The 12,808-nt window shown below is 43.5% G+C and overlaps 1 protein-coding gene across 8 annotated transcripts in view; it reads right to left on the reverse strand.

Moving 5' to 3' along the window:
• The window catches only part of Esrrg (estrogen related receptor gamma), a 604,577-nt gene that overhangs the window by 14,067 nt on the left and 577,702 nt on the right, over positions 1 to 12,808 (reverse strand). For all 8 annotated transcript variants that reach the window (XM_040737769.1, XM_040737767.1, XM_040737765.1 and 5 more), the window contains one exon: positions 363 to 632. In XM_040737769.1, the coding sequence (XP_040593703.1) occupies positions 363 to 632 (270 nt within the window). The remainder of the gene's footprint in view (positions 1 to 362; positions 633 to 12,808) is intronic.

Raw genomic sequence — 12,808 nt, forward strand, 5'->3', positions numbered from 1 at the left:
GGTGGGGAGTGTTTCTCAATAACTCACCAAGTCTACTCACTCAGAAACAACAATGAAGCTAATTTTGTCCCAAGAGTGCCCATTTGTGTGAGTCCCTCAAGACCTCCCGCTTCGCTCTGCTCCAAATTAGTAAAAACAAGGGGTGGTAAAAGTGTCACAGCTTATGAGGAGAAGTGAAATAAAAACTGCTCCCTCTAAGTTTATTCTTCTTTCTAACTTTTCACTAGAAAGCTGTGCTGATTATAATTTTGCTGACTCACGGAGACTTTACAAACTAGGCCTCGCAAATCCCCAAGAAGAGACAGAAAGGGGGAAAATTGACAGCATTAACAATGCAACAATGACCACATCGATATGCCAACCTGAATTAGCAAGAGCTATCGCTTTGAGGGTGACGAATTCTTCCTTCTCCAGCTTCATGCTCTTGTATTTCTTCACCAGCTGCAGGATAGCATTATTTAGGTCAAGAAGGCCTGCTAATTTGGACTGGTCTTCATCCATTATATAATCATCTGCATAGACAAGCTCATCCTCGAACGAGAGGGATCGGTACACAACCCCGAGGATCAAGATTTCCATCCATGCGCTCTGGAGAAGGCTCATCTGATCCGCCAGGGACAGTGTGGAGAAGCCTGCATGGGAAGATGGGTGGATCAAGTTACTCTAAAGCCACAATTTCGTAACGCAACCTGAGCTTCCTAGGGTGGGCAACCTCTATCTCAGGACTCAAAACCAGGCTGGGATCTTACCAGAAGCTATTAACTCCCCTACACCAAAATCACTGTGTAAACCCAAAGTCCAAGTCCCAAGTCAGCTTCTATTGATTGGTGCTCTGGTAGAATCACAAACCCAGCCAGGGAAACATAACAGAGTCATGGTTTTCCTTACTTTATTTGCACAGAAAGCACCACACCACCTCTCTGCTCTATGCCTAACACTAAAGGAGGTAAGGTTTTTCAGTTGCCTTCAACTACCTATATTTTAAAAACTAATATAGATGAGGAGGATGAAGGCAAAAAATACCCCTCCCCCCACTGCCGCACATATCGTTGAAGAAAGCAATTACAACTGAAATACAGTCAACATCTTGGAAGTGTGTCTCCAACATCCATGCAATGAATGAAAACCATGCCTCCCAGATGACATAGTGTGGCTTCCTCTTTTCAACACTAGCCAGTATATAAAGAAAGGAGAAATCTTAGCTTACCAGCGTCCTTGCCAAAGACAAATCTACAATTCATTCTTCTTATTAAAGTCTGTTTGTTAAAAAAAAAAAACCTCTAAATATAGAAATCAAAGTGTCTGGTGGGAAGAACAGGCAGAAAGCCAGAGCCCAGATGTAAACATTGGCTCGGCTCAGGCCCTGGCTCAGCACTTAGCTCATGCAGGACCATGAACTTGTTTTTGCATTTGGGAGATTTAAAAAGTGCAAGTCCTCTAGCTGCTAACTCACACCATGCATTTGGGAAGTGCTGTGTCTTATTTTCACCTGAAGTAATAGCTGGCTCGATCCTTCACTGAAATTTTAGAAAGCATCCATAGAGGCTATGGAGACTCTTTTCTGTGACTGAGAAATAAAAATATCATTCAACACGGAAAGAGGTAGTAAGACAATTCGATCTACTTGATGTATGTGCATGTATGTTATATAATGTACTTGCATCTTATATAATATTATTGTATTACACATTATATATAACACTATTATATATATATATATATATATATATATATATATATATATATATTACAATATACTTGTTGTGTCCGTGACAATAGCTGGGTGATTGTTCCCAAGAGACCTGAAAAGTAGGTATTTCCTTGCCAACAATATGCCCCACAATTCCAAGCCGGTTTTCCCCAGTCCATGGATACTGAGTACACCCTCGGATGATTTATGGCCCTCGTAGCGGTAATCCAATAGAAGGGAGATCTTTGTAACTAACACAACTTAAGAAATCTCTTTTTATGCCCTTCTAGATATTCTGATCCAATCATAATTATCCATGTACTCCAACCTCTGTAGGCTCCTGCTTGCCATTAGTTGGTCCCACTTTTATTCACATGGAATCATTTCTGTCCCACATGACAGTAAGAAGAGAGGTTTTCATGACCCACTGACAAAACGCGCGGACTGCTCTTGGTACCATAAGTGCTTAAGAAAACCATCAAAAGGATTACTTCTGCTTCTCTTGGTGGGATCTCTGTAGCATTTTTTTTTATTATGAAGGCACGTATGTGACATTTGATGGGGCTTCTTGGGTCTGGTTTCATATGGTTTTCTTTAGTTTTATTTGGTATTACATTAATAAATACATCCTGACAGCATTTTAAAGAAGTCAACTGGGGAAAATAATTATCAAAGAAAATTAAGTTCTACAAAAGACAAACAGAACTCATTGTTCTCTCTACCCTCCACCCATCCCACGCTGACCAACTGAAAAAGAAACACTAAGATGGGTTTCTTTTACAAATTCAATCAACAATAACAACAAAAGTCATCACCGGGAACCGTCGAAACCAGAAGGATCGGATCTGTTGTTTTTTGTTTGTTTGTTTGTTTGCGGTTTATTTGTTTTTTAATTTTCCTGGTTTAATTCTTCCTTTTCACAATCCTAAACAGCTGTTTGCTGCCACAGCAGACGGAGAGATCGCGTAGCCTGGAGCAGCGTCCGGAGGCAGCACCGTCCTCCCTCCCAGACCCTGCTGTTAGTAAATAGATTTACACATCCTCCAATCTCCACACATCTTTCTGCCGAATAATTAAAAGCAGGATGATTAGTTTATTGAGTGGAAGGAGGAACTTTTTTATTGAGGTCCATCCGTGATTTTATCAGGGCCAGCACTTTTACAGTTGTCACTGGGGTGCAGCCATCCAATTTTTCTTATCTGCCTGATTAATACAAACGCTGTTTCAGGACGCATTAATTAACAGATACAAATCTACGTTCTCATGGAAGGATCAATACGGAGAAGAAAAGAGGCATCAGTGTGAATTTAGTGCTGATGATGGAGAAGGCGCTCTATCGACATTTACGTGTGCGGAAACTTTAAAGTTGCATGGGGCCCCTTTGTCCCTGTGATTTACAAATTCACATTTTTTTTTCAACAACAACAATGTCTGCCACATTTCTTTGGGGTTTAATTAAGCAAAAGCAATAAAATATCATTTTTAAAGGTTGATTCCGCAATTTGTTCCCTCTGCATTGATGGCTCTGGGTACGCGTCTGTGTTCATCCATTTTGCAAACCTAACTCTTGCCCTTTTATTTTACTCTAAATTAAAAAGAAAGGGAGGAAAAGAAAAGATGCCTTTTTTATTTTAACACAAAGCTTTGGCAACTTTGCTTGTTTGATGCCCTGAAATATTTTTTCTCACTTTGTTAAAGCAGTGTGATTTCCACAAAAGCATCAGAAACAAACAAACAAATAATAATTTAAAAAAGCAAAAAGCCTAAATCCACACTGTAAAGGCTGAGGCAATCAGGGCCTCTCTCTTTCGGCTTGAAAACCAGTGTCCCACAGTTCGTCCCTTTACAGAGTCACCTCTGCAATCCAGAAACTGGAATAAAGTTTCCACACTGAAACCATAGGGTGGCACTCAGACGTCCGAAAAAAAAGTCTCCCGGGCCTAAAGGGGCCCAGTATGCAATAGAGGCTTTATTTCCATTCCATAAAACATCCCATCTATTATTCATTTACTTATTTATTAGGCATGCTCCAGGCTGACCTTGAACTTGCTATGTAGCTCAGGCTGGCCTCCCTCTGATGATCCCAGATAGCTCAGGCTGGTCTCCCCTCAGATGATCCCAGATAGCTCAGGCCGGTCTCTCCTCAGATGATCCCACATAGCTCAGGCTGGTCTCCCCTCAGATGATCCCAGATAGCTCAGGCTGGTCTCCCCTCAGATGATCCCAGATAGCTCAGGCTGGTCTCCCCTCAGATGATCCCAGATAGCTCAGGCTGGTCTCCCCTCAGATGATCCCCCAGCTTCTGCCCACCAAGTGCTAGGATAACTGACATGCACCACCATGCCTGGCTTTCAGAAAAAATTCTTTTCACCCTCCCTTGAGGATGACTGGCTATACTGCCCTTCCACGAAGACACATGGATGAAAACATCTCTTTATCAAGAGATATGAGCAGAGCATAGGCACCTAAATGATGAGCCTAAATGAAAATGCTGTGATAATGAAGCTGACTCTAAGATTTTTTGTTTGTTTGTTTAAATCTGATTGTGTCATGGGCTCACAGATACTGTGTCCAAATGAGAATGACTTGCTTGTGCTCTCTCTAGGCACTCAATGGTGTTTGTAGCTACCAGGCTACAAAGTAGAGTCCTTGTCATCTAATAACATGTAGCTATCTTTGGCAAGGTACCTTTCTCCCCAGCGAAATGAAGCGGGGTTTGCCATTGTGTCCCTGGAAGCTCATGTGCTGTTCGGCCCCGGATCTTAATCTTTGGCATGTGGCAGGCTATGGTTTGTAATATGCAGCCCTATTACAGCCTTTTAGAACACACCACAGCACAGTTTTCTCTTCCCCAGCTGCAGCCCCTAGCACAGACACCACTGACATGTCTGAACTCCCTTCATCTCTGACTATGTCTCGGGCATGTTGCTCGGAGGAAGGGTTCTCTCTCTACCCTGACCCGCAGCTAAATGGTGTGTTTATCTGCGCTACAGTGTGCTCCAGACACACCAGGTGACAGTGGAGGACATCACTTGGAAGGACTGAAAAGCTTCTCAAGAGGCGGGTGCCCCTGAGGTAGCAAGCTTGAGGAAAGCCTGCTTTCTGCCAACATTCTTGCCCGTTTCTGCTGGAAACTTCAGGAGTTGACAGTGCTGCCACAGGCACTCGTTGGGGACATTTTTTTTTCCAGCCTGGCAAACTGATGCACTTTGCAGTCAATGTACAAAAAGGCTAAGCATCTGAAAGTGTGAAGGGCAAAAAATATCTGACGGCTAGTCTTCAAAAATACACTTTCATTTCAGAAAGCATAAATGTTTATTTCCTGAATGGAGTGTTGACAGAAATAGGCTGCCGTGCAGGCATTTGGTTTTAACCCCTGCTAGGCATTTCCCTGTCAGCTGCTTAGCTTGGAACAGAAAGCCAACGCTCAAATCCTCGGGATATTTGTTAGTATCAGTTAATCATGACATTGATTTGCCTGTTCACGGGTTTTGAACTGTACTTTCTCTACTCCACAAAAAAAATAAATAAAAATAATTGACTTTTTAAAACAAACAGCGTGTCATACTGCAGTCATTACTGGGCTGCAGTGACGGCTGAGATGGCAAAGTTGGTTTGGGGAATGGAGCACAGTTCTCTCACTCCTGCACAAGTAAAGCCGGCATTTACAGGAACTGGGGAAGAGTGATGGTGCCGCTAAGGTTAAGGTTTGTCTAAGCTACCACTGGATGCTCAGCTACAGGGCCCTGTGCAGACACAACTCTGTGTGCTATTAAGGCAGTTGGTTTCGCCCATATTGATAGACATTATCACTTGTTCGATGAGTCACAAAATGCACAGATCTGGGTCTTGGCAGAGAGAGAGTGTGTATGTGTGTGTGTGTATGTGTGTGTGTGTGTGTGCACATGAGTACACGCATGTGGAAGTACATGTGTATACATGTATATGTATGTGGGGGTACATATATGTGGAGGCCAGAGGTGTTTATACTATCTTCCTCACTCTTATTTTTTAGACATAGCATTTCAATGAACCTGGATCCCCAGTGAGCCCCAGGTAACCCTCTCCTCTCTGCCTTCCTAATGACGGGATTACATATTCACACAACTATACCAGACATTTCACATGGGCTCTGGGGATCAAACCCAGGACGTGACGCTATGTAGTGAGCAAGTGCTTCACTGACACAACCATCTCCCAGCCAATACTGGATAGAAGACCAACAACAGCCAGCCTGCTTTGAGAAAGGACCTGCCGTGGAGCAGGTAAAGCTGTAGGGAAAGGGCCAAGGGTTTCTCTATGAATCACACAACTTTTCTTTGGAACCCTTCATTTCCCTGATGGCCAGGCCATAGCTTAGACAAGCCCATAGCCAGCAGTTCTCGACCTGTGGGTCCTGATCCCTTTCAGGTTTGCATATTAGATATCCTGCATATCAGATAGTCACAGTATGATTCATAACATTAGAGAAATCACAGTTATGAAGTAGCAATGAAATATTTTTATGGTGAGGGGTCCCCACAACATGAGGAACTGAATTAAAGGGTCGCACATCAGCAAGTTCGAGGACCACGGCCTTAGACTTTCACAAGTCTTTACCTGGTTGTAACTTTATTTCTCTGGTCCCTGAAACTAAACTTAGAACAAAACAATTCTTAGAGATCATGAGTCAAATATGTAGTAAACTTCCTTTAAGACAGGGAGAAGCTAGCTACTTTCTTTTTCTTGTCCTGCGATCTTTATTTCCCACCTGTCCCCAAACAAGGGAGTTCTGTCTAAGAAGCGCATCTTTTGGCTGTAACAGACTTGTGAGATATTCAAGAGCAAAGGAAAGAAGCAACCTGTACACAGGGTTAACATGACTCATAAAACAACATTGGTGCCGGGCGGTGGTGGCTCACGCCTTTAATCCCAGCACTCGGGAGGCAGAGGCAGGCGGATCGCTGTGAGTTCGAGGCCGGGCTGGACCGACAGCCTCCAAAACAATACAGAGAAACCCTGTCTCGTAAAAAAACAAAACAAAACAACAACAACCAAAAAAAAAAAAAACCATTGGTATCAGCTGGGACAGGAGTGTGGAAGAGGAGAGAAGAGGCGTGTCTACAAACAGTGACTCCAAGGCCTGGTTAACTGATTATGCCCAATGGTATTTAGCTGGTCCTCCTTCTAGCTTGGAAAGTTTTTAAGACTCAACAGAGCAGCAAAAATTATTCCCATGAATCACAAAGCTACTGGGGTCCAGTGAGTCTGGAAGACAAAGATGAGAGCACTGGAGACAGAAGGACCTCGGGTCCCGCGACACATCTAGCGCCTTGACACTGATGGGATGCAGGACCATCCCAGACCTCCTCTAGCCCTCATGTGCAACAGAGATGATCCTGAAATCTTGCTGTGGAAAACCCTGCATCACTATGTTTCTGGAGGTTTTACTATAAGGAAATTCATATCCATCAACCCGACCCGTGGGGCATCCACACAGGCACCGTAGTGTGCTCAGTACTTTAGAGTATAGACAATGAACGGCACACTTCCCTTGTCTCCTAACCCTTTACAGTTCGGTGAAAGTAGATTGGAGCACAATGCAGAAAAGACCATAATTCATGTGAGGGTGGGTCAAAATACACAGGGATGCCGAAGAGGGAAGCTAGGGCCTGGTTGTCCACATTACCTCTATCCTCCGGCCCCCTCCACAGTTTAGGTTGAGACCTCCACTCTCTCTTTGGATTCCAACTCTATGATCCTATATATGGCTATTTAAGCATCTTTTAAAGACAAAGATAAATATGCCTTTCTCTGACGAGGAATGCTTTCTTGGGGGGATGGGGGTAGCAGTGGGTTCACTGGGCGTGGGATGGTGGCATAAGGGGTAACATCAGGGAGGTAAGTGTGGGCAAAGTAGAATGATGTATGGAAAGGTCATAAAGAAAGCATTATTTTGTGTGCCTACAAAAAGATAATAAAATATAAATAATAATGACCTTTTAAAATGTTCCCTTAGCTTGCAGAATTCCAGCAGGGCAAAGCTCGAATTTTCTGGCATAGCACTGAATTTCTTTCACCATCTGGCCTTCTTTCCCCTTCCTGTCTTATGTCCTAAAGACAACTGTTTTCCCTGATGGCCATGGTGGTGGTATTTACCACACTAAACAAGAAAGAGGAGGAGGAAGAGGAGGAGGAGGAGGAAGAGGAAGAGGAAGAGGAAGGATGAAGAAAGGTGGAAGAAGAGGACAAGAAGGAATGGTCATTATTAAGCACAGGACACTAGGATTCAGTGGTGATCCCTTCTTCCTTTTGAAAACAACGCAGAGAAGGCAGCATGAAGGTGCATGTCTGGCAGGTGCCTCCTGGTCCGCGTGACAACACTGGGTTGCTCTGTGCAAGCGCTCACCCACTCACAAGATTTGCCACAGTGCAGGAACCACCATAGAAGAGCACGAGTAAAGTGAGCAGCCCTACCCGTTGTAAAGCAGAGAACCAGACAATCGCAAGCAACCAAGATGCCACTTCTCCCCTGTTCTGGCCACCGCATCTGAACTAGGCGCCAGTGTCATTTAAATGGCATTTATACAGGTTTCATGTTATTAAAACAGGGAGTATATCCTTCCTTCGACCAAGGAGGTAGTTCAGTGGGCGGGTAGGAATGGTTGCTGTGCAAGCATGATGACATGAGTTTGAATAGTCAACGTGGATATAATAGCTGGGCAAGCTGGTTCCTACAACCCCAGCACGGGTGGTGGGTGAGTGCTGATGTAGGAGGTCAACTAGCTGGAAAAGAGGAAGTTGCGAGCTCAGATAGGGAACTCATCTGGAAAGAATAAAGCATGAAGCTATAGAGCAGGACACTGGCATCCTCCTATGGCCACTGCACATGCGCACACACACACACAGAAAGAAAGAAAGGAGGGAGGGAAGGAGGGAAGGAAGGAAATAACTTAGAAGAACAACTTCTTCATACACACCCTACAGGAATCTCTAGAAAACAGAATAGGAACAGTCTAAATTTATAAGAAATCAGGTAGGAACTAGAAGAAATCAGACAGGGACACCCCAGACCTTAACATGTGAGCAGCAGGTCCACATTAATTTGTTATAAACATCGAATGCTTTCTTACTAGTTATTTTAGGTAATTAGAAATGATTTTGGATTTAAGAAATACAAGATAACAGATGAATTTGGCAAAAGTAAACTGTAGTGTCAGAAAATATTGCTTCTGCAGCCATCCAAAGTTTTAGTCAACTAACCAGTAAATTATTAATATAACATGTCACTGTCACTAGCCGCACTTCTGTGAGAGTTTTTGATGTCTCGCAAGCACCTTGGAATCATTAAAAGGGTGAGCCAATCCTAATACTTGGGTTTAATTTTTAAGAAAAACAACAGAAAATTATTGGTGGTTTTTTAATTTTTCCAAGCCTTGTTTTTTCCCACTGTTTCTAATTCCAAAATAAGCATTAAATTAATATATATACATAATTTAATATGTTTCTCTTTTCCCCATAAGTCAAGTTCAGTAAGGATTTCAACAGAGACCTGTTTTACTGAGAACCAGCAAACATTGAGTGGAAATCTATACCTTAGCTCTGGTCCCTTTCCTTCTATGTGCCCAAAATGATGTTCTCATACCAAGAATCTAAACATATGTTTGAAGCACTGGATAAGCTGTACAGGATTAAGGAGACAGGGTTATATATTCATTTACTTGGATGCTACAAGAGAGAAAACTAGAAGGAAAAGAGAAGTTTACAACACAATTCCTCCTGCCTCTGTCTGCTTTTGGAGTAAACATTAACTAAGAAGCCCGTGAGAGGTCGTCATTCTGCTGACTAATGGCATCTGTGGTGCTCACTGAACACCATGGCGCCTTGTTAAATAAGTCCCTTTGTCATAGTTCTCCTGTGGCTGAAGGCCACACATCTTCATAGATGCCACAGAGTGATAGAGGAATTAGGGAAGCTTGGGGCATTTCTCTCACACAAGTGCAACTCCAAACTTGAAAATTGGTATCCAGCTACCACTCATAAATTAAAAAATAAAAAAAAAAGAATTAGTATGTGTACCTTCACTGAAATGAGCAAGAGTTGGGATCTCTGAGAGAAACTCACACATAACTCCTACATTATTTTTAGATAGAAGATCTTCAAGTCCTTTCAAATGTAGCTAATCGCCTCCTTGCAATGGAGACGCAAATCCAGCAAGGGCCCTCAGCATTGGGAGCTGGTGCTCAGCTCTTAGTATCTGCATCATTCCCTCTCTCACTTGGATTATTACATGGAAAGCAGGGAATCAATGGGAAGGAAACCCCTTCCATTGCTCCCTTCATTTTCCTAAAACAGACATTGTTGACCAAGAAGGAAAGTGAGGAGAGGCAGAAAAAAAACCTAAACTAAAACAGCTTCCATAAGCTAGAGGACCCGCAGCACCAGGCACTAAGAACAAGGTGTGGCAGGTATCCATGCATATACATAAGAGGAATCAAGCTGTCTGTGAGACTCATGTCACAGGCATGAAATTACGGCACGCTGACACAAAGCTCCACATTTAAATACTACGAAAGATTGTCCGCACAGACCCTGAAAGATCTGGCTGTAATTTGTACTCTAGACATCTGGGGGGAAAAGAAGGCTTTCTGTATTTCTGCTTCTGAGGGTCCACTTTGGAGTCTGGCTGTGGCACGATCGCCTCTGTGACTAATGAAGATCTGTTCACGAATATTTACTCCCAAGTTCATGGCCGGCGTTGCTGGCAGAGACACAGCTAAGTTGTTACGGCTTGGCATAGGTTCCAGCGGGAGTCGACCAGCTATCTTCTCACTGACAATAGGAGCAACCCCTTCAATTCCTCTCTGGCCCTGCCTTAGTCCTCTCTGGTGGCCCTCAGTTTGGATGACTGGCTGAATGAAGAGGAAGCAAAATGAAAATCAGGAGACAGCACAGCTCCCTAAAGTCCTTGGCATCGGAGGGAGAGAGCCTTCCTCAGCAAGGAAGCTCTGCTTGCCATACTTCACCTGGACATGTGGGATGCAAACCTGAGCCCCTTGCACTAATTCTCAGTCAAGCTCTCCCATTCAAAAGTGGGCTGCAGCATGCAGACACCAGCAGAAGCAACTGCAACCTCTCCCCTCCTAGAGTGGACATGAGCCCCCAAAGTCCTTTCCCCCAGCCTCCCTGCTTCAGTCTGCTGGAAAATGGTTTTATCCATGCAGCTCAGATCTGTCCTCTGCAGTCCCTTTCAGGCCCCCGAGATCCTGTCAATAACCCCCAGGAATTCCTAGGCACTCCCACACAAGGTTGACTCAAGAAAACTACAGGGACAGGGACAATACTGTGGGTTGCAGCACACAGAGGAATCTATTAGGGACTTGTGTCACCTCCTATCTTGATTTGAGTGGCGTTAAGAACACCTCTGGAGGCAGGCACTCTTAGGTCGGCAGTGGTCCAAAAGGAAAGGGGGAAACAAGGGAGAGAGGGAGGGAAGAGAAAAAAAAACAGCGCCTGATTCTAATACACCTAATTAGCCATCGGCAGACTCTTAATTGCATACATTAGGATGATTCCATAGTGGAGATTAATTCTAAATATACCCAAGCAGCTGGTTAAGATGCCATGGATTACAGTGTGGACTGTACTTTTCCACTTAATTAGATATCAAAATTAAGCAGCAACAAGCATTTTGACATAACGGGGATCAAGCCGCTGCTCAGCCTCCCAGAGCTGCAGTAAAGTGACCGCTAAACAGAGCCGCACAGATGGAGAGATATTAAATGCCGCACTGGAAAGTAATTTCAAATAATAAAATATCAATATTTACATTTTAATTACCCCTACCGAGGGCCTCTCTGTCACTCCACTATTGCCAACGCAGCAAGGGGTTGAGAGATGACACTGGATGTGGCTGCAATGACTGTTTTGTTTCCATTAAAGAATGACAAGTGTTTGGGAGGCAGTGATACTCAGTGTGCGAGGGAGAATGACAGCAGATCAGGAAATTCGCATTTAGGGACTAAATGCTTCAGCAAGAGAATTCACTTGGAGCAGCAGGTTCCTCCTTGAAATACATCAGCCTTTCCAGTTTTTCTGTCGAAAGTTTATTATTGGGGAGGCCCAGGGGAAGTTTTAGTCTCCCATGAAATATTTAGATTCCTAAAACGTTATGTGATGATTGTCAATTTAAAAACAATAATACTTGATGGGAACAAATGTGCGGGAGTCCTCTGCAGATCATGAGGTCGGGACGCTTGGCTTCTTACTCTCAATTGCACTGGCGTCACCACCGAAGAGGCGTCCTTAAAACATGACTATGTCTGATGAAAGCCTGGTGTGAGGCTTTCTCTGCAGACCTTAGGAATGGTGGGCTTGATGTCACGATCTTCTCACTGGGATTTTATTGCACACAGCCACCTCGAGTCACAATTCCCCTGACTTCAAAAAGGAGACCAACAATGGCTCATTATTCACATATGTGTAATTATGCAGACACAGACATATAAACAACAAAGGTCATTGCTCACATATGTCTTAGTATGCATACATATGGGTATGGCTATGCCTACACTTTTCTCTAGTTACTATTTCTTTTCTTTATTATATTTCTTTTAGAATATAGTTGTGTTCCAGTAGCTCTTATGGGCTCTTCCCAAGTTTAATTACTCTTTACAAAGTGGGAAGATAAGATTATGAAAAAAATAATAACAGGTATACCTTCGAAGTGACACACCACATTCACAAGATAATAAAGGAAAATGGTAAAGCCTCCCCTGGAAATGACTGTCAAACGTTCAGAGATCTTGAAAGAATGTTAATGCCTCAAGATATGAAAGAGTGCATAAGAAAAGCTCCCCGGTCAGGGCACTGTCGTAGGCAGTTAACTGACCCCCTATCTCAGAGCCTCCGTTTATTTAATGTGTGCCGAGGAACAACCATAAATGTGATAAATGGCAACAGCAGCAGGCAGAATAGAATTTTTCAAAGGAGAGAAGAAGGAAGTCGGGAGCTTTCTATAGATGCCGGGTACTCTTTTTAATCCCGTCCCTCTTGAAAATATCGGTTCTGAAGTTGAGATAAAGGCTGGGAAGTGGGCGAGGGGTCCTAATGTGTGTTCTGTAACCAAGGGATGCTTCC

The sequence above is a fragment of the Mesocricetus auratus genome, unplaced genomic scaffold (genome assembly GCF_017639785.1).
Source record: "Mesocricetus auratus isolate SY011 unplaced genomic scaffold, BCM_Maur_2.0 Super-Scaffold_100676, whole genome shotgun sequence".
NCBI classification, from domain to species: Eukaryota; Metazoa; Chordata; class Mammalia; order Rodentia; family Cricetidae; genus Mesocricetus; species Mesocricetus auratus.